General features: G+C 52.8%; 1 protein-coding gene and 2 long non-coding RNA genes across 6 annotated transcripts in view; 1 reads left to right on the plus strand and 2 right to left on the minus strand.

Moving 5' to 3' along the window:
• Positions 1 to 5111: 5111 nt before the first annotated feature.
• On the minus strand, positions 5112 to 8659 carry LOC119565087 (interferon-induced protein with tetratricopeptide repeats 5-like). 2 transcript variants are annotated; one of them, XM_037889450.2, is made up of 3 exons: positions 8306 to 8545; positions 5766 to 7173; positions 5112 to 5631 (listed from the first exon to the last, which is right to left on the minus strand). In XM_037889450.2, the coding sequence occupies exons 1-2, from the start codon at positions 8308 to 8310 to the stop codon at positions 5766 to 5768; spliced, it is 1413 nt and encodes a 470-aa protein (XP_037745378.1). In that variant the 5' UTR covers positions 8311 to 8545; the 3' UTR covers positions 5112 to 5631. The 2 variants fall into 2 exon arrangements, with proteins under 2 accessions (XP_037745378.1, XP_037745377.1); XM_037889449.2 differs by having other exon boundaries at positions 5112 to 7173; positions 8306 to 8659.
• A 5001-nt stretch (positions 8660 to 13660) lies between these two features.
• LOC119565105 overlaps positions 13661 to 21183 on the plus strand; it is a 28057-nt gene continuing 20534 nt past the window's right edge. For both annotated transcript variants that reach the window (XR_005223836.1, XR_006283522.1), the window contains exon 1: positions 13661 to 13809. This is a non-coding gene — a long non-coding RNA (uncharacterized LOC119565105). The remainder of the gene's footprint in view (positions 13810 to 21183) is intronic.
• On the minus strand, positions 15033 to 19280 carry LOC119565104. Of its 2 annotated transcripts, none has more exons than XR_005223834.2 (3): positions 19141 to 19280; positions 17595 to 17709; positions 15033 to 15188 (listed from the first exon to the last, which is right to left on the minus strand). It is a non-coding gene; the product is annotated as an uncharacterized LOC119565104 (long non-coding RNA). The 2 variants fall into 2 exon arrangements; XR_006283520.1 differs by lacking the exon at positions 19141 to 19280 and adding an exon at positions 18290 to 19103.

Here is a 21183-nt window from a genome sequence, read left to right on the forward strand (position 1 = left end):
GAGGACCTTCCTTCTTATCTCATAACAGCTTCCTTGCTTATGAGCCTGTGGTGAGGGACCTTGTCAAAGGCTTTCTGAAAGTGCAAGTACACTACTTCCCCTGGATCAGCCTTGTCCATATATTTGTTGACCTCCTCCAAGAATTGTAATAGGTTGGTGAGGCATGATTTCCCTTGACAAAACCCATGTTGACCTCTTCCGCAACAAATAGGATGTATTAGCAGGAGCGTCGTAAGCAAGACACAAGAAGTAATTTTTCTGCTCTACTCCACGCTGATACAGCTTCAGCTGGAGCATTGCGTCCAGCTTCTGGGCGCCACATTTCAGGAAAGATGTGGACAAATTGGAGAAAGTCCAGAGGAGAGCAACAAAAATGATTCAAGGTCTATAAAACATGACTTATGAGGAAAGATTGAAAAAGCTGGGTTTAGTCTGGAGAAGAGAAGACTGGGAGGGGACATTTATGCACTTGAAAACGGTTATAAAGATTGTTACAAGGAGGAGGGAGAAAAATTATTCTTGTTAACCTCTGAGGATAGGGTAAGAATCAATGGACTTAAATTGCAGCAAGGGTGTTTTAGGTTGGACATTAGGAAAAACTTCCTGACTGTCAGGGTGGTTATGCACTGGAATAAAGTGCCTAGGGAGTGTGATGGCGCGTGACTGCCTGCCACTGGCAGAAATGGGGTTAAAAGCAGCCCTACGGAGAGTGAGCTGCAGGCAGCCAATGAGAAAGGGGCTGAGAGAAGCAGGCAATCATGACCTGGCAGGCGCATATAAGAAGGGCTGCACGGCATAGCAGAGTTCAGTAGCTGAATGGAGTTTGTGGGGAGAAGACCAGGCTCTGAGCAGCAAGCAGGGGCTGGGGGAGCTAGAGAGAGCTCTGGGCTGGTTGCTACAACCTGCAGGCTGATGACCTGAGGGTCATGGGCAGAAAAGGGTGCTGCAGCTACATGGGAAGTGGCCCTGGGACAATGGACTGAAGTTGCCACTGGAGGAGTGGCTGAACAGAGACCGTGGGTCCCCGGAAGGGGGAAAACACAGAGGGTGGCACAGCCAGGGGGCAGTGTCACTGAAGAGGACTCTACAGTTCTGGGAGTGGCGTGGGTCCTGGAACAAAAGTTGATGGCAACAGGGCACCACGAGAGGAGGGGTGCCCTGGTGAGTAGAGCTAATTCCTATCACAACCAGCAGGAGGCGCCACAGTGGTGAATCCCATCCCGTCACAGGGAGGTTGTGGAATCTCTGTCAAAAAGTAGGTTAGACAATCCCCTGTCAGTGATAGTCTAGATAATACTTAGTCCTGCCTTGAGTGCAGGGCACTGAACTAGAAGACCTCTCGAGGTCCCTTCCAGTCCTATGATTCTATGAAATTGTGTTCATCTGTGTCTGATAATTCTGTTCCTCATTATAGTTTCAATCACTTTGCCTGGTAGTGGAAGTGAGGCTTACTGGACTGTAATTGCCAGGATCACCTCTGGAGCTGTTTTAGAAATTGGTGTCACATTAGCTATCCTCCAGACATCTGGTACAGAAGCTGGTTTAAATGATAGGTTACATACACAGGTTTTAGGACTGGACATTTCATTTCTGTTTAACTAGCTTCCTCATTTTTGTGTAGTTCCCCCTTTCTGAAATTAAATGCTCCTGTGTGGGACTTCTTTGGTGGTCCCCCTCCCTCCAGGTATGTTCAATTTAATTATTTTATGGATGCTATTACAAAGCGGTTTCAGCTACAGTCACCTCTGGGCTGGATCCTGTGCCTCCCCGTTTAGAACTAAATCAAGCATGTAGAAGCACTCGTCCAGACTCTAGGGAGATGGGATAAAAATCTCGGAGCAGAAGGAATTATGGTCCTTTTATCCTGTTTAGATTCTCAGGGGCAAAGATTCCTGAACACAAGCAAGAGATCCGGAGGACTAACCTGGGTTAGCCCTAATGGACACATCGAGCTGGCATATTTCATCAGCTCTGGCACCATGTGAATCCTAAGACTGCAACACGTTTTTGTGTGTATGGTTACTTGTTTTAACTTTGTAAATAATGCTCTTATTTCTTTTTCCTGGTTAATAAATCCTAGTTTACTAGAGAAATGTCTACAAGTGTTGTCTTGGTGTGAGAGCTAAGGTGCAAATTGAGCTGGGTGTAAGTGAATGGTCCTTTGTGAGTGAGACTAACCTGAATATTTTGTGATCTTTGGTGTAAAGCAACCATGTGCCACAGAGCAAGCTTGCCTGGGTTGCGAGAGAGATTGGAATGCCCCAGGGGACTGTCTGTGGCCCCACGGTAAAGCTGCCTAGAGCCTGAGGGGTTCAAACTTGTCACTTGGTTGGTGAAATGAAGTATAGAACTCCCAGCCAGTTTGGGGTTTGTGCTGTGGTTCTTAAAAGTCTGCCCTGAGGCTGGTATTCTCACTCATGAGCAACTCCAGCCAGTGTGACAATAAATACGCTTCCCCATGGCCCTGCGGAGCCGCCTCCGGGCTCTCACGGCCCAAGGGGGCTTGGAGCTCCGATGGACACAGTTCTCCATAGCCCTGCAGAGCCACCCCTGTGGCTGGCACAGCCTCCATCCCTGACACAGAGGGTCGCTCAGGGCCGCATTGCCCTCTAGGCCCTGCCCTCACCAGCCACACTGCCAATGGGTGAAGTTTTCCGCAACCATTTTGGCTGCTATCTCCCATTACTCTCAATGGGGCTGAAGCCAGCAAGATGGCTGCCATTTCCCTACAGGCTGTCTGCACGTGGCAGAGAAGTTGCCTGTAATGAAGAGGGCAGCCATCTCCGACTGTGTTCAGTGAGACCCAAGCCCGGTGCAGCAGAGCGACCACCTTTGTTGGATGGAAGAAAGGGGGGAAAAAAACCACAGGAGAATTAAGTTATGGATGGTCATCATAAGGGCCAAATCAATGAAATAAGGGACAGTCCTATAAAATAAAGAACGGGTGGTCACCCTAACACTCAGAGGCAAAATGTCTGGCACTCCATGAGGGTGGAGTTGGGGGCTAGCCAGGACATGGTTACGTCTCAGGAACAGCAGAGCCCTGTAAAGGGAGGGTGGAGAAGCTCTCGGGGGCAGGAGGCAGATTTAAGGTTTGTAGGGAATGGGAGGTAGGAGGCGGGAGGGGGGGGGAACGGGGACAGGAAAGAGGCTGGTGGTGCAGGTGAAAGGATAGGGATGGGATGGGAGAGAGATGGAGGGGATCAGCTGGGGGAGAGCAGGAAGCCGTCCCGGTGTAAGGGGGCTGCTGGCCCCGCACTGACACTGAGTGGGGTTGTTTGGCTGCCCTCTGCCAATAGCGGGGAAGGGCCACGGAGAAATTAGAATCCTGAGACTGGCAGTCCCTGGGGCCAATGGGCAGGGGTCAATACTCTAGGTCAGGCTGATTGACAGGGCGGGCAGGCCAATGAGGGAGTCAGGAGCCTGGGGGCCTGTCCTCCATGTGCGCTGGAGCTCCCAGAGCCAGGGCAGGGCTGAGCTAAGGGGAGAGCAGCCGCCAGAGCTGGGCAGGAGGCAGAGCTGCAGCAGCCAGGGGGCCGGAGCTGGGGAGCTGGAGCGGGGGTGGTGGTGGAGAGGATGCTGGAGCGGGGGCAGGCGCTGGAGCCGAGCAGCCCGGGGGGGGGGTGGGGTGGGGGGGCGCTGGAGCCGGAGCACCCTGGGTTTGGGGGTGTTTCCACAGGGGAGGAGCAGGAAGGGCTGGGAGAGGAATACCCCACAGCTGCTGGGTTGAGGTCCTTGGACTGGCATCCGGGGCAGAGGGCGGGCCGGGTTCCCCCACCAGTCAGTGCTGGGGTGACACATGAGGGAGAGCCCCTGGGGGCGGTGGGGGCCGTCTGGAGCAGCCTGCGATGACACCCGGCAGGGGCAGAACGTTAACGTGAGGTGAGGGGGGGCTCAGGGAGAGGGAAGCGCGGCTGCTCCCAGTGCGTGAGAGGCCAGGGCGTGACCAAGGGGCTCGACGGGCTGAGTAACCACGGGAAGGGGCGTCCGAGCTAATTCCCCAGATGAGCCAGAAGACGGTGCTGCCGAGGGGTGAGTAGCACCAACCCCGTCACGCCATCTCAGCTCTCCACTGTGCCCACAGAATGGTGGCTCTGGTCCCCATAAAACTGCCTGAACCCCCGTAGTTGGGTCTACGCGGCTCCTTTCCAGCTCTGAGTGGTGATACATCCATCCACAAACAGCTGCTGGGAGGGGCCCCCAAACCCGGACAGCCCTGGGGCAGGTACCTGCTGACTGCCCAGGTTTGCTGTGGAAAGGGATTGCGGCTGGAAGCAGGGCACCTGCTCTGCGTGCAAAGCAGCCGCCAACCAGATAAGAGCTTTCCTGTGTTTTGCCCCTTCCCCAAGCTCCCCGTGGATCTACGCCCCGTCCCCTCCAGCATCCCCCGACAGGGCAAACCTGCCAGTTCCAACCCCCCTCTCACTCACTCACACCCAGCCTGCCCTGGCTGTCTGCTTATCCCTTCATCGCAGCGCAAAGGGGCCCGTGGTGTTTGGACGCACCTGGCCAGCTGGCAGCGCTGGGGTGAGCGTGTTCACCTGCACCTGATGGGGTCGCTGTGCCTGAGGGGTTGGAGCACACAGGATCCCTGGGAGGGCTTTTGAACGTGCCAGGTAAGGAGCCTTTACCTCTGCCCCACCCCTTTGTCCACCTCACCCACCTGAGAGTTTAGGGTCCTTTATGGTAATCCCTTGAGTGCCCAGCAGACCTCAAAGGTACCCCCTTAGCTGTCTAAGCGTCTATGGCTGCTTTTCAAAAGGGCTAGCAGTGTCTACTGAAAACCATGGAGAATCTTCCTCACCCTACCCCATTGAGAACAATAGAGGATTCCACCGCCCACCCCCCACCCCTCCTAAGAATACTGCAGGGGTCTTGGACCCCAGCTGAGAACAATGGGAGCTGCTGTGTGCTGAGCTCTTTGGTAAATCTGGACACTCATTTCCACCAAGCGAGCTCCTGAAACTCCAGCCTTGGCTCCAGCTCTATTAGTGACTGTCACGGTGGTTTACGGTGAGTTCGAAGCGCCCGTGGGGTCCTGTGTGTGCTGCTCACCCCGATGCAATCTAAGGGCACGGAAAGGAATGTTCCAAGATGGTGTAATTGACTGATTTCTGTTTTCTCAGTTACTTTTATTGTAAATGAAATAAAACCATAGCAGATCAGTGACAAGCTGAGGATGAAGGTGCCATGTCAATGTGAGTCATTGTCAGTGAGAGGTGCTGAAAGCAAAGATGGGACTCATGATATAGACACACTACAGGCACTCAGCCATACAAATACAAAAACTCAACGCCGTTAGAAGAAACTCCATTCTTATTTGCTGCGTGGACGTTAGAAGGCAGCAGAGCTGGAAGGTAGGTTTGCTTAGAGACAAGGATGGTCGCACTGTCCCCTCTGAGTAGAAACAGCTCCTCAGTGTCAGAAGCTAAACTGTCCTCTGCGGTGATACTTACAAAACACTTGACAACGGCTGGTGGGCTGAGACCACTGTCATTTTGCTGACCAGTATTGTCTCTTTGTGCTCCTCCGTCTGTCTGCCGGTTCCCTCCTGTTGTCTCTCGTTGCAGACGGTAGACTCTTTGGGGCCAGACGCAATGGGGTCCTGGTCCATGTCTGGGCTTCTAGGTGCTATCAGAAGAAAGGTAGCTAATAATAATTATGAGAAACAGCAGCAGGATGTGCTGTGGTCTGAACAATTCAGGGAACCCAGAATCATTTGCATCACGAATATCACTGTTACACAGGTGGGGAAAGTGACTCACTTAAGAAAGAGGTCGTGGTGTGTCCACGGAAGGGAAGGGAAAGGATCCCGCATTTTCTCTCCTTCTCCAGTCTCCTGCTCTGTTGTTGCCACCAGTGGATCTCCCCATGTACCACGGACTTTCATTCTCTTGAATGAAGTAATGTATGGCCTCAGCCTCTGTGGTTTGGGAGCTCTGCTGGAATTCTCCTGACACCTCTTCCAACCTGCTTTTCAGTTGTTGCCTCTCCAGGTAGTTGTCTGGAATGGCAAAACCTGCTTTGTACATCTTAGCTGCCTCCCACACTGACTTCTGCTTGTAGAAGAGGAAATCCCCCCAGTGAAGGTAGACTGCCTGCTGACACCTCTTGCTGAGGCTGGGCATTTCACTCAGGAGATTGAGATAAATCTCTTCTTGGTAGTGAGGTGTGTTTTCTCCATACATGTCAGCTAAAGCCAGCCTTGAAAACACAGAGGCTGGATCTTTCTGCACAGCCTTTTTGAAGGCCTCAATAGCTGCTGCCAATATTTCTTCTCTTCTGCCTGACTTGGCCTGCTCCAGTTGTTTCTTGTAGCAGACGCCAAGGTCATAGTGAAGGAGATGATAATTGGGGTTCAGAGAGATTGCTTGCTCTAGAACAGAGATTGCTTTTTCTATGAATTCTGGTTGAAAGAACTTGGCTGCATGTCTCAGGACCTCAGGGTCCAGGCTATTCTGAACAACATCTTCTAAGAGGGCTTCGGCTTGCTGTCTATCACACTTCTTTAGGATCTTGGCTAAATACACCTTAGCTTCATAGTTTTGCTGCTGTTCATGGAGAATGGCAACCAACTTCTTTTTGGCTGCTTCCCGAAGTACAGGCTTGTGTGAGTGAGTCCATGATGCAAAGACCGCAATTGCCAACCCAGCAAGAAATTCCCCATTTGCTTCGTCTTCTCTTAATGCAATTTGGAAACACTTTGTGGCTTCAATGCCATTGCGGAAGCCTGCTGCCAGGAGAGACCAGCCTTTCTGTGCATGTATCTCAGGGATCTGAGCTGCATGTGGAGAGCGGCTCTTCAGGGAGCGGCAGATCTCTCTAACCTTGTCCAGGTAAAGCTCAACCAAATCATAGTGGGCCAAGTGATAATAGATCCAGGCGTAGTTTCCATAAATGACCAGGACCTGCCGGGGGAAGTTATCTGGGTGATCTCTTTGCAGAATCTCTTCGGCTTCTCTCAGGCTTTGCAGAGCGTCTTCATATTGCCCTTGCAGGTGGCAGAGATAAGCCTGCATGGCAAGGAGCGTGGGCTGGTTCTGGTAGTGAGTGTGGGCAATCCTGAGAGCCAGAGTTTGGAGGAGGTGAGCTGCATCTACCTGGTCTCTGATTTCAAAGTTCCAGGTGAAGTGGCACTGGAGGGCCTGCAGCTTCTCCTTCAGACGCAGGGTGCTGCAAAGAGAGGGGAAAATGAGACTCCATCTGGGCTGAATGAATTTCCACTACATGCTACAATCATCCCCACCACCATGACAGGGAGCGACACTGCCCCCCACCTCCAGTGAGTGCCCCTGCTGCAGGTATCCCTTCCAGCACCCACCAATTGTACCCCCACCCCCACATTCCCTCCCCCTCCCCACTCGGCAGTGTCCTCTTTTTGGGAAGCTGAAATATGGTCACCCTGGAACAAGTCCCACACTGAACAATAGAACAACCCCCCCACCCCGGCCTTGTTAGACCACAGGACCCCCCCCCCCTTTGCCTTGCTAGACACACAGCCGCCCCCCTCCCCCCACTCCCTCCAGCTGTCCCTGCGCTCTGGTCTGGTGCCGGTGCCCTGCGCTCAGGGTGGTCCTTGGGGGGGGGAGGGCAGTGGGGTTACGTGGTCTCAGCTCCAGGCTGAGCGTTCACAAGAGCCCCCCCCCCCTCCTTTGCAAGCAGCTGGTTCCCCTCCCAGCAGCCTCCCCTGCGCGGTAGCTCCGGGCTCCTGCTGCTGCTGCCTTTTCTCTCTGCATCTCCTGGGCTGGTCCCATCCCGCCCCCCAGCTGCCCCTTGGCTCCAGCTCCCCAGGGATCAGAGTTAATCTCTCCCCCCTGCCCCACACCAGCAGCCAGGTTTCCTGAGCTGTAGCTCAGGAAAGCTTATGCTCAAATAAATTGGTTCATCTCTAAGGTGCCACAAATCCTCCTTTTCTCTTTGTGAATACAGACTAACAGGGCTGCTCCTCTGAAACACAAGAGAGAGGGGAGCACAGGGCTGGGGGGGGGGGGGGCACTCTCTTACCGGCTCCTCCGTTGATGCGGAGTGAACCCGGAGTGACAGCTGGCCAGAGGGGGAGTTCTCCGTGAAGGTACAGCGAGGGGAGCTCGCAGGGCGAGGTGTCAACAGTGACCTGCACTAGCTCTGAGAGGCACCAGCCTGGAGAGTCAACGGGACGCAGAATCACCCCGGAGTGACCCCGCCCCAGAGATTTAAAAGCCGGAGATTTACAGCCCCAGAAATGCGCAGAGGGGGGGTGGCAAGCTGTCTGACTTTAGCCCTCGCTGGAAATGTCCCCCCCGCCCAGCGACCCCAAGGCTCCTACCTCATCGCGATCCGAGAGTCCCAGCCAGGGGAGGTGACGGCTCCTTTCCCTGCCCCGGGTTTCCTCCCGCGGTGTGGAAGTGCCCGGTTCTGGGAGAGACCCGAGTTCTGCCCGGGCAGGACGGACTGTGGCCGCCCGGGCGATGCTGCCCTTTATACGCAGGGCGGGTGGCTCGCTGGGGATCTCGCTGGTTTGGCTGGGGAGCTGCATTTCCCCAGGAAGCGAGAGTGAGCAGGAGAAAAGGAAACTGAAACTTAACTTTCACTTCCACTTGTCATCTTCAGCGTCCGCTCAGCCTGAGTCGCCACCTGCAGCTCCATGGGTGACATGGGACTAGTTATGGGTGTGTGTGTGTGTGTTTGTGTGTGTCTGTGCGCACACACGCGCTTGCACACGTACAATCCTGGCCTGGGCTTCCCAGCACACAGACGGGGTCACTCACCATCGCCACGCCTGCGGCGCGCTCCCCGCTACGCCCCCAACCAGCTCCACAGCCCCCTGCCCCGAACCGGTTGCCCTGTCCCGGCCCGGCCAGCCCTTGCCCCCCACCGAGGGGTGTTCGTATCGCCCTCATGCAATGCCAGGGCCCTGCCTGGGCACAGAGCAGCGAGGAGCAGAGGGCGATGACGGAGGCAGGGCAATTAGCCAAAGGTGAGAGCTTTGTACCTGCTCCCCAGGTCTCCTCCTCTCCCGAGCCCTCCCCCAGCTTTTATCCGCGCAGGGGTGCGATTTTCCAAAGGGCCCCCCCCCGGTTTAGTACCCAGGCACCATTGGCTGCCAGCGTGAGCCGTGCTCCTCAGCACTTAGGCACTTTTGAAAATGCCTCCCCCACATACAAATTAAACCCTCTAAAGTGGAGGAAATAGTAGTCAGGTTGTGACGTTATTGACATGACCTGTGACCGTATAGATCATTGTTGCAACCACTGTTATATATTTGCAGCAAATATGGTACAGAGGTTGTGGTGTGAGGTGTCCTATGGAAAGGTTCGGACTGGCTGGGTAGGATTATGCTGTCTGTCTGGGTGTATCGTTGTTGTGGCTGAAGTGAATGAACATTGGCTATGTACCTGTATCTCAATGCGCTTGATTCTAAGTAGCCTCAGGGAAGCATTTAGGTCAGCTTCTTGAGAAGGGGACTATTCTCAGTAAGTGCCCAGTCAAGAAACACTTAACGGACAGTGGACTTGGGAGACTCCAATTCACATGAGAAGTCTTCTGGGAATGTTCAAGGTAGCATGTGAGCAATGCTGCTCTCCCCTGTAAAAGAATTGAGTCCATGCAGGGACTTGTGACTTGCCCATGTGACTCCAAAGGCCATCTTGCTGCTGTGATTTCCACAGTAGGAACAAAGGGGTGTCCTTCCACATGGCAGAGGATATAAAAGGCCCTGGAAATCCCTCCATTTTATCTTCAATCCTGTTTCTTACTTTGGAGAGACTTTGCGACACTGAAGCTCTGAAACAAAGGACTGAATGACCCATCCCAGCTGGGGACGTTCTCCAGAGACTTGATTTGAACCTGCCGTTTATTCCATCACTGCGACATGCCTGAACCAAGAACTTTGCCATCACTGTATATCATGATTCCATTTAAGCAATTTTAGCTCTCATCTATATTTCTTTCTTTCAATGAGTAAACTTTTAGATTCTAAAGGATTGGCAACAGTGTGATTTGTGGGTAAGATCTGACTTGTATATTGACCTGGGTCTGGGGCTTGGTCCTTTAGGTTTGGGAGAACCGTTTTTCTTTTTACTGGGGTATTGGTTTTCATAACCAGTCGTCCCCATAACGAGTGGCCCTGGTGGTGTTACTGGGGAACTGGAGTGTCTAAGGGAATTGCTTGTGTGACTTATGGTTAGCCAGTGGGGTGAGACCGAAGTGATCTGTTCGGCTGGTTTGGTGTGCCTTAATAGTAAAGGAAACCCAACCTTGGGCTGTAACTGCCCTGCTCTAAGCAATTTGTCCTGAACTGATACTCTCAGCTGTGTCCCGCCAGAGGCTGCATCGTTACCCAGGTTCCCTGTGCAGCCTCATCTCTTCCCTTTGTAGTGCCGCATGCTGGTGCGCTCTTCAATGACACGATCGCGTTCTATCTCCGTGGGCCCCTGCCTGGTTCCACTGCGCTGTGGGGACAGTGTGGGGGTCTCTTCTGTTCAGTCCTACATGGGTTCTTACTCTCTGCTCCTCATTGCAGTGTCTGAGCGCTTTCCAGCTGTGCATTAACTACTGTGACTCACGCCTGTCACATGTTTGGTTTTCTCCTCTCCCAGAGGGAGAAGCGTCTTTCCATAGGGTTTTTTAAATCTACATTTTGTTTTTGTTTCAGAAGGTGGAGGATGTAAAGGGGGGAAGGCCGGTGGCTAGTTGCCATTTCCTTCTCACTAATAGGGAGGAGCTGGCTGTGAATCTGAAGGTGGAAAGGCAACTTGGATGAAAGTGGACTACACAAGCGATAAAAGAGTTTGTGATCCAGGGGAAGGAAGCAGGGGGAGCAGCAGCAATAAGGACAATACACTGAAAAAGCCGATTTCAACAAACTCAGGGAATCGTTTGCCTGGTTCTCTGCCCTCGATCGGTAGGGGGGACTGTCCCATCATTGAGCGGTGAGGGGGGAACAGCCAGCACCCTAGGGCCACATCTAGAGCAATTTATTTAAAGGGGATGCAAAGCTGCGGTTGCTTTTTGTTGGGGGGTGTCGGTGCCTGAGGCCTGGCTTGCGAGGGTTAACGGGCCCTGACCAGCCTCCCAGCTGAGAGCCCCTTGCTGGAGATGCATAAGGGCTCCTTAAAGGCACAAATCCCATCATGTCCCGTGTGCTCCCAGCCCCGGTCATCCCAGGCTCTCAGAGCAGCCTGAGGCCTTGCCAGCCGAATGCATTTGCCCCAGAGTGCATTCTCCCCAGAGTGAGGCAGCTGGCAGGGGCTGGGGCCTCACCATAGCCTGCTGCGTTTCCAGCCCAGCTCTTTCTGATTCCTCACGCTCCCTTTAGGTTTCATTTCTCTGAGTTTCAGCTTCCTGATCTCTGTGCAAAGAGCTGGCAGGTGTCCAGGATGGGAAGGGGGGGCAGCAGGAGAGACGTCACCCACCCTTCCCCTCTGAACATCCCCCTCCCCACACCCCCCTTCCTGCGAACACTTGCACGACTCACATGCATGCCCCTGTGAACACATTCCCCCCCCCAGCCACACACACAGCCACACACTGCTGTGCTGGGGCTGATCCTGGCTCTGTGGGGCCCTGCAGAGGGTTGCAGGGTTGGGTGGCATAGAAGCAGGGCTGCGTCTGCCCCTCATGCCTGGTCTCTGTGCAGGGTTGAGTAACTGGGATGCCCAGCTGGTGGGAGGAGCCGCATTCCCCAGGGGCTGTTAACCCTCTGAACCCCTTCCTGTTGTCAGCTCCCAGTGGCTATGTGAGCAGGGAGTGACTGAGCTCTCCTCTAACATCTAGTGATGGGCTGGGGGAAAAAGACTTCTGTGTTTACATGAGTAATAAAGGTTGTTACAAGGAGGAGGGAGAAAAATTGTTTTCTTAACCTCTGAGGACAGGAGAAGAAGCAATGGGCTTAAACTGCAGCCAGGGAGGTTTAGGTTGGACACAAACTTCCTAGCTGTCAGGGTGGTTAAGCACTGGAATAAATTGGCTAGGGAGGTTGTGGACTCACCATTACTGGGGATTTTTAAGAGCCGGTGAAACACCTGCCAGGGATGGTCTAGACTCTAGATCATACTTAGCCCTGCCTTGAGTGCAGGGGACTGGGCTAGGTGACCCTCTCGAGGTCCCTTCCAGTCCTACGATTCTATGAACTCACCTTCTCTGCCTCGATATCCAGCAGACAGAGCTGCCGTGCCAAAGGGAGCAGTGTTGGCTGCTGGTGGGTTACAAATCACTTTACTATTGAATGCAGGGGAATGACAGGTTGTTACCTTGTTGTATGAGTAAAGGGCAGCAGAAGTGGGCTGAGCCTGTCCTGATGCAGGCCATCACCCTCCAGTGAAGTGCCCTCGTGAAGCAGGGTGTAGGCAGCAGTCTCTGGAGACCCGTGGGGCTGGAGCCAGCTCTTGTCAGTGCCGGCAGCTGAGGCATTGGGTCCCCAGGGCATCCCCCTGGGCAGCTCTCCCACTCCTGCCTGGCCGGGGCACGGGGAGCCTGGGACTCCACAGCCACAGGGGAGTTCCCAACCCACCTTCCCCAGGGTGGGCTTTGCTGAAGGGCCGCACTCGCTGTTCACAGTGGCTGTAACTACAGGGTTTGGCAGCTCCCTGGCCACGGTGAGTCGCTCCTGCCAGAGCACCAAGACTAGGAGCAACGTCCGGGTCAAACTGTCGTACGGACATCCACCTTTTTACCAAAAAAGCCAAAGAAACAACAAAACAGATAAGAACGTTCAAAGCACCTTATTTGTGTTTCTATTGCATTTGGGTCTAGTAAACAATAGAGACACCTGTACATTGTTTTTATTCTTGAGTCTGCAAAATACAAACCCTACATTTAGTGTAATTACAATGGCGTGGACGTGTCCATGAGCATATTTATTTGTTTTTCCTAAAGTTAATTAAGTCTTTTAGGAAAAATTGTCAGAGCGGCCACCAGCAAGAGTTGGTGATGAGCTCTAGCTGCCGAGCCATCGACCTGGTGCGGGACGGTGGTGCAGGGAAAGAGAGCGCCCGAGCAGTGAGGTTTCCCGCTACCCACCGAGCGCTGGGTTCAGTGGTGGGACCTGAGAACGTGGCATCGCAGAGAGCGGCGGGTGGCGGCAGAGAAGCAGCAGCAGCGCCGGGGTGACCGATGGTGGCAGAGGGAAGGGTGGCAGCAGGGTCCGTTGTGCTCAATGCACGTCCTGGGTGGGGGGGGGGCGGGAACCCACATGAAGGCCCCTCTGAGCTCTGAGTCTTTGCTGACCAAGGACGGCCAACTGTGAGTGGGGTGCAGTGGAGGGAGAGGGGAGCGATGTGCTAATGGGACGTTCATTCCTCAGACTTTCCCACCAGCAGCTGGAAACTGAGGCCAAAGACACTGCCCTGTGTTAAAGGGGGAAAAGGACCTGAAAGGCAAGGGAGGAGTGTGTGTGTGTGATAAGAAAAGAGATCCTTATGCTTTCAGTCTCCCTAGGTTCGGCCTCCCTGTCCAGCGTCTGTCATCTGGAAGGATCCCTTCTCCTGCAAAGAGGACCCCTCCCACCCTAAATAATGAGGAGTCAATCAGTAAAGGTAAAATCAAATAAAGTGTATTGAAGGGTTTATAACAAAGAGTGGGACAAATAAGAAGGGGAATAAAGAGCAAAATTGCGCAATACAGTGATTACCCCCAAACTCCACCCTACAAAACAGATATAAAAACCGTCTTCACAGATTCAAAGCGACAGCAGGTGCTTGGGACCTCAATCCTCTGGCTAACGGCAGGCTTTGGAGAGGAGCTCCAAGGAGTCCCTTGATGTTCCTTCGGGGCCACAGGAAAACAGAAGAAATGGTACGCTCAGGAGCACAGCGATGGACGATGACAAAGGTAAGTGCTGTTTCTTCTCCTCTCTTCTCTTTACAGGTGAGGAAGCTGTAGGAGGAAAATCCCTAGGATGGATAGATGTCTGCAGGTAAGACCCATGACCCGTGACCGTCCCTGGCTGCCACTCAGTTGGACAGCCCTGAGGCCATGTTCGGGGCAGCTTTTTATACACTTGCCCGGGAAACCCCTTAGAAAAGGCGGGAAGCCCCTTCTGGGAAACCCCTTAGGAAAACCAGTTCTGACCAGAAGTTGTTTACAACTCCAGGAGAAATAAAAGAGCGGGAAAATGGACCTATAGCTCACGTGGGCATAAAATTCCATTTTGAAACCAACATGGATTCCTGTAGTCACAAAACATACGAAAATGAACCCACCTAACAAAAGTGTGCTGTGGGGTTGGCTTGGCTTATGATCACATGTGTTTGAGTGTGGTTGTGATGTTTTTCCCAAACTAATGCTGGGTTCCCTTTCCCTTTCAATAGCAGTTCTCTTTTGTAAAACACAGACTCAGTGCCTGTGAGTGGGGACGTATTGTCTCTTGGAGGCGCCCGGGGCGGTGTTAAGTTTTCCCAGATTACTGCGGTGGAGGGGCTCGAGCCAGTTCTGCACACACAGTGGTGCAGAATTCCCCCAGGAGTAGTAACATAACCCAGACACTGTCCAACACTGACCAGTTGGAAAAAGGTCCAAGGGGTGGTATTCAGGGACCTCAGCCTGCTTAGTACTGTGGCAAATGCTTCCAGCTCTGGTGGGGCCTGATGATTACACAACCGCTAGAAATGTCCCTGCTTTGTGTGTCTGAGTGGAGATAAGACCAGGAGGAGATGGGTGGGCCAGAAGAGAGAAGAAACTCTGGTTATTGCAGATATCTAGAGGGAGACGAAGTCCTGTCCCTTATCCAAAAGGGGAGACCAATCCTGCCTCCCTCTGAGGATCCCCTTCCTCTCCTCCACTGAGATCTGGGCAGTTCAGGACACAGTCAGAGGGGGCTGGATGGACGCCTCTATGCAGGGCCAGGATTGGGACAGAGGAGACACACACAGAACTGCATGCTCAGGAGAGTTTATTCTTGTTGTGGGCTGCAGCCACTGAGGGGAGGGGGCAGGAATGTAACTAGAGCAGACACACTTCGGGGAAGAGAGTTTGCAGCTGGGGAAGTGAGATCTGGTCTCTCAGGGAGGGAGAGGACTGTCCCTTGATGCAGCAAAGGCATTGGAAAGTCTGGATCTTGTCTGATCATGCCCAAGGAGCCCAGTTCTTTTACATCCCAGGCGCTGAGCTCCCCCTTCAGGCGCAGGAGAGCGACTCCCCTCGCTAGGGTCGATACTTGCAAACGTAGCCATTTTTCGTCTGACAGTCTTTATCATTCCAGTTCTTAAAATCTAGAAGGCAAAACAGAAATCACTGGGGCAGTGGAAGGGCGAGTGGGACCATTCCTGCCCTTACAGTGATGTTCCTTCTCATTGCACACTGCTGAGAGAAGACCCCAGCTCCTGTGCACGAGGCTGCGAGGATGAGGAGGCTGGAGATGAAGGCCCATGTGCCTCAGACAGGGACAGGCTCCATCGTTCCATGAGGGACGCTGTGTCGGAGTGACAGTGGAAGACCCTTGTGACATTGCACCCCATAATGCTTTATGGAAATCTGCTTAAGAAAGTAAATAGGACATAACTGGAATATATTTTAGCTAGATAGGCCATGTAGCACATCTCTGCAAAGGTTATGGTCTATTGAATATATCTGTATGCATGTATCATTTTTGTACTCAAAGTTATGAATATTGGCTGTGTACTTGTTTGATTTTAAGTAGCTTTAGTAAAGCATTTGATCAGCTTCCTTAGAAAGGACTTTGCAAGTTAAGTGCCCAATCAAGAAACACTTAATAGACAATGGATCCTGGAAGACTCCAATCCACATAAGAAATCTACCTGAGGACGTTCAAGGTAGCATGTGAACAATGGCTGCTATCTGTAAATTCTGAGTCATGCATGGACATGTGACTTGTCCATGTGACTCTAAAACTCCTGTTTGTAGATGGATTCTACATAGGGGGAGGGAGGGGTGTCCGCCCACAAGAGAGTCTATTTAAACCCCTGGGAGACCTCTCCATTTTGTCTTCAGCTGGCTCAAGAGATAGCCTCTCCACCCCAAGGGATACCTGAAAGAAACTGGAACGAAGGACTGTAACCATAGGGGTGTGAGTGATTGCTAGACCCAGACTAGAAGGAGCCTAGTCTGCAAAAGAAGCTTACTGGAACATCTCTGAGCGTGAGGTTTCATCTGTAATCACTTTCTAACTGTATTAGGTTTAGACTTGTGTGCTTTATTTTATTTTGCTTGGTAATTCACTTTGTTCTGTCTGTTACTACTTGGAACCACTTAAACCCTACTTTTTGTATTTAATGAAATCACTTTTTACTTATTAATTAACCCAGATTATGTATTAATACCTGGTTGGGGGGGAGGGGGGGAAACAGCTGTGCATATCTCTCTAACAGTGTTATAGAGGGCGAACAATCTATGAGTTTATCCTGTATAAGCTTTATACAGGGTAAAACAGATTTATTTGGGGTTTGGACCCCACTGTGAGCTGGGCATCTGAGTGTTAGAGACAGGAACACTTCTTAAGCTGTTTTCAGTTAAGCCTGCAGCTGTTGGGGGACATGGTTCAGACCTGGGGCTGTGTTTGCAGCAGGTAAGCATGTCTGGCTCAAACCAGGCAGGGCATTGAAGTCCCAAGCTGCCAGGGAAAACAGGGGCAGAAGTAGTCTTGGCAAATCAGTTGGCAGCCCCAAGGGGTTTTCTGTGATCCAACCCGTCACAACCCTCTTCTATTGTGTTGGAATATGTCTGATGAGAGCACGACGGGGCCTCTTGGTGCTAGGTGCTATGCATGCACATACCAACAGACAATCCCTGCTCCAGAGAGTGCACAGTCTAAGGAGACGAGAGGTGGGAGGGGAAACTGAGGCCCATAGTGGGGAAGTGACTTGTCCAAGGTCACCCAGGAGATCAGTGGCAGGGCTGGGAGTAGAACACTCAGACTCGTGAGCATTTGAGGCTGGGCAAGTCTGTGTGACTAGCAGAGCCCCATGAAGAATGAGTCATTCATGAATTAGCGAGTGAGCTTTCCCTGTTCATCCAGCTCTCTGTCCTATTGTCAGTGAATGGGATGAGACCTTCAGCCCCGCTCCACCCCCCACGCCACTCCAGCAACATGGACAGCAGAAAGCTGGCTTAAGTGGCCAGCTGGGGATTCCTCTTGCATAGGGGAACCCAGAAGAGAGACATCTGCCTTTGCCCAACCCTGGTCTCCTCAGCATAGGGGACAGGCTGGGATGTGGCGGAAGCTCCTGTGCTCTGGCCGTCCAGGTTGTTACTGCCGCTGTCAAAGCAGTCCTGAGGCTGCTCTAAATTGTCCCGGGGCCAAAATAGCCCCTTGGCTGCCTCTAGAATCAGGGTGCCAAAGGCACCAACTGAAGAACCGATACCCTGCCTGCACATCATCTAGTGGACAATAGCTCTGCTTGGGTCTTTCCGTTTAACGGATTGTCTGGGGCCAAATGTACTGTATGGCCTGCCTTTGACTGGAGCTGAACCTCACACTGGGATGCGTGGGGGAGGAGTTACCAGGTGAGTTGAGAGGAGAGGGAGTGGCAGAGTGAGCTGAGGGAGACAGGCAGGCTGACAGGACAGGGGGCCATCCCCACAGAGAGAGCTGGAGGGTGTGGCTAGGGTCCTGTCTTGGCTGCTTTGTTGGTGCATGTGTGTTTGAACCGTCTGCTTACCCCTGTAATTCGGCAGCTCGACACAGTACTCGACACCATGGTCATTGTTTGGTTCCCCAGTGTTCCAAGCTTTGTAGTAATACAGGGAGCGATCTGTCCACCTCCAGCGTCTGTACTGCAGAGACAGGGGAGAAAAGCCTTTGGGTCCCCGAAAGAAGAGATCTCGGTGATAAGGCACCATAGAAACACCTAAACCCAATAGAGAAGCCCCGACTCTCTCCCACTGCCTGAGTGGGGCAAAGGGCCGTGGGGCAGTGGGTGGGGAGAGACCAGCTCAGGGGGACAGCACCTGGAGACGCTGATCTAATAGTAACTCAGCACATGAACTTCACCTTCTGCCTTCCAAGCTCTTTGCTTGAATTAACAAATCTCCACACCATGAAGCAGTCACTCTGGAGTGTGTTCTAGTCCCTAATGGGCAAGGCCCGCCATGGGGCACTGGTGGTTTTAAGGAAAATAAAAGTGAGTCTGTGATGGAGATGCTGGATGGATCAGGGAATGGGACCCGGGGCCTCTTCCCCTCTAGTGGGCTCAGCACCAGTCTAACCCCAAGTTAGCAGGACTGATTAGCTCAGTAGAATCAGAGAAGGGGACACGGGGCCTTTCACCTCTAGGGGTGCTGCCTCTGGCCTGGCCTCAGCTCATGGGGGGACTAGCTGGCTTTGGGGGTCAGAGAACTAGTTCCAATCCATTACCAGGTTGTGGGGAGCTGGATGCCTGAGGAGACTAGAGAACGGGACACAGAGTCTCTCACTCCTCCTGTTCTGAGTCCAGCCCAGCCTCCGGTCTGGGGCGGGGGATCCAGGGCCTGAGTCTGTGCATGCTGTTTGGGGAGCCTCTGGACCCGAGCGCCTCCCTAGCGGTGGGGAGGGAAAGGAAACGCATGGAGACAATGCTTCAGGTGGAGCTTGGTAAGTTTACGAAGGGGATGGCGTGACGGGGTTGCCGGCCATAGCACGGGCTGGACTCGGTGACCCCGAGGCTCTTTCCAGTCCTATGTTCATAACGGCTCCATCCCCCTCTGGGGCCTCCTTCCTAGCCTGTGACTGCTCCCCCTTGGTGTCCCTGCCCTAAGGAGCTAGGGGCTCTCCTACAAAGAACCAGGCGAGGACGGGATCCCCAAGCTGATGGAGCAACCAGCAGTGTGAGGGGCAGTGCATAGGTCGCTGGGGAGCAGAGGCTCAAGTCTTGGGCAGGAAAAAGTGGCTAGAAAGCTTGTTGAGAGTGGAGTGGAGACGGGATGTGGGGTGCAGGGGGAGGGCACGGCACATTGCATGAGCTGGGAGGGTGTTAGGGAGATGGGGCAGTAGTATCATTTAGCCTCAATCTGAATATCTTGTGTGGTGTTTATGAGTAAAGTGTTTTGGCTTTAGAAATTCCTCTGCAAAGTCTGGGTGGTGTTTGCTTCAATTATGACATGTCCCTGAAGGGTCAGACTATAAACCAGAGTGCCCACAAGGGCAGAGCTCTGGGGAGGGTTGTTGGGGAGGCTGTTGGGGAGTCTTGGAGGGGGCGGGTGGTGGGGTGGTTAACAGGGCACACTCACCTCTTGAGCACCACCTGCTGCTGCGAGCAGTACTGCAGCCTTCTCCCTGCTCCTGGCACCCCCCACCTCGCTTGGTGGGTCTTCAGTGGCTGAGCCCTCCAGCCACGTGACGGAATCAAAATGAAACCCTTTCCGGGTAACAGAAGCCCTTTGCTGGGGCAGGATGTGATAGGACCACGGGGCCTCCAGTAGGGGCCACAAAGGCCTGGTGCAGCCTGTCTCACGCGCCCATGAGCCATGGGGCCCCACTTTCAAGAAGGGGTGCCAGATCCAGAGTCTAGGACCAGGGAGTGAGCCTAGAGGTCAAAGAAGCAGGCAGTGCTAAGGCCTGTCCAGAATCCAGGGAGATCGGCACCGACGCCGTGGGTGCTCAGCAGCCATTGGCAGCCCTGTGGATCAGCTCCTTCCCCCCAACCCCCCCCACTAGCAGGTGCTGCCGATCAGCCCCTCCTGCACGCCGCGATCAGCTGTTCAGCCACACGCAGGAGGTGCTGGGCTGCGGGGGAGGAGCGGAGGCAGGAAGAGGTGGGGTAGGCGTGGGGGCTTGGGGAAGGGCTGGAGTGGGCGTGGGGCCTGGGGCGGGGAAGGGGTTGAGCCCGCCCCCCGGGGAACTCAGGAAGTCGGCACCTCTGCCGAGGGATATCAGAAATACACCCATCCAGTTCTGGGAGCCAGTCCCAGCAGCCTGGTAAGCGTCCAGCACAGGTGACCTCAACCACGGCGGGGAGAACTGGCCTAACAGTGGCAGCCACCCTGGAGGGCTGTACCAATGGAGCGAAAGCAGCTCCGTCTTTGTGTGTAGACAAGCCCTTAGCAACAGACTGAAAACGTAGTAAAGTGTCACAAGGCCTGATCCTCATTTACTTCTCACTGACACCCCTCTGGCACTTCTGAAACGTCAGCCTTGGCTCTTAAGTACATAAGAACGGCCATACTCAATCAGATCAATGGTCCATCTAGCCCAGTCTCCTGTCTTCTGACAGCGGCCACCGCCAGGTGCTTCAGAGGGAATGAACAGAACAGGTCATCATCAAGTGATCCATCCCCTATCGCCCATTCCCAGTTTCTGGCAAACAGAGGCTAGGGACACCATCCCTGCCCATCCTGGCTAATAGCCACTGATGGTCCTATCCTCCAGGAACTTATCTAGTTCTTTTTTGAACCCTGTTATAGTCTTGGCCTTCACAACAAAGAGTTCCACAGGTTGACTGTGCATTGGGTGAAGAAATATTTCCTTTTGTTTGTTTTAAACCTGCTGCCTATTCATTTCATTTGGTGACCCCTAGTTCTTGGGTTATGAGACGGAGTAAATAACACTTCCTTATTTAATTTCTCCACACCAGTCATGATTTTATAGACCTCTATCATTTCCCCTCTTAGTCATCTCTTTTCCAAGCTGAAAAGTCCCAGTCTTATTAATCCCTCCCCATATGGAAGCCGTTCCATACCCCTAGTCATTTTTGTTGCCCTTTTCTGAAACTTTTCCAATTCCAATATATCTTTTTTGAGATGGGGGAACCACATCTGCATGCAGTATTCAAGATGTGGGCGTACCATGGATTTAAAGAGAGGCAATAAAGTATTTTGTGTCTTCTTATCTATCCTTCTCCTAACGATTCCCAACATTCTGTTCGCTTTTTTTTACTGTCGCTGCACATTGAGTGGATGTTTTCAGAGAACTCTCCACAATCACTCCAAGATCTTTCTTGAATGGTAACATCTAATTTAGACCCCATCATTTTCTATGTATAGTTGGGATTATGTTTTCCAATGTGCATTACTTTTCATTTATCAACATTGAATTTCATCTGCCATTTTGTTGCCCAGTCACCCAGTTTTGTGAGATCTCTTTGTGAGAGGACCTTCCCTCTTATCCCATGACAGGTTACTTTGCTTAAGAGCCTTTGGTGAGGGACCTTGCCAAAGGCTTTCTGAAAATTTAAATACATGTTGACACTTTCCCAGCAAATCATGTTCATCAATGTGTCTGATAATTCTGTTCTTTCCTATAGTTAGTTTCAACCAGTTTGCCTGGCACTGAAG

Source organism: Chelonia mydas, chromosome 1 (genome assembly GCF_015237465.2).
Source record: "Chelonia mydas isolate rCheMyd1 chromosome 1, rCheMyd1.pri.v2, whole genome shotgun sequence".
Taxonomy (NCBI): domain Eukaryota; kingdom Metazoa; phylum Chordata; order Testudines; family Cheloniidae; genus Chelonia; species Chelonia mydas.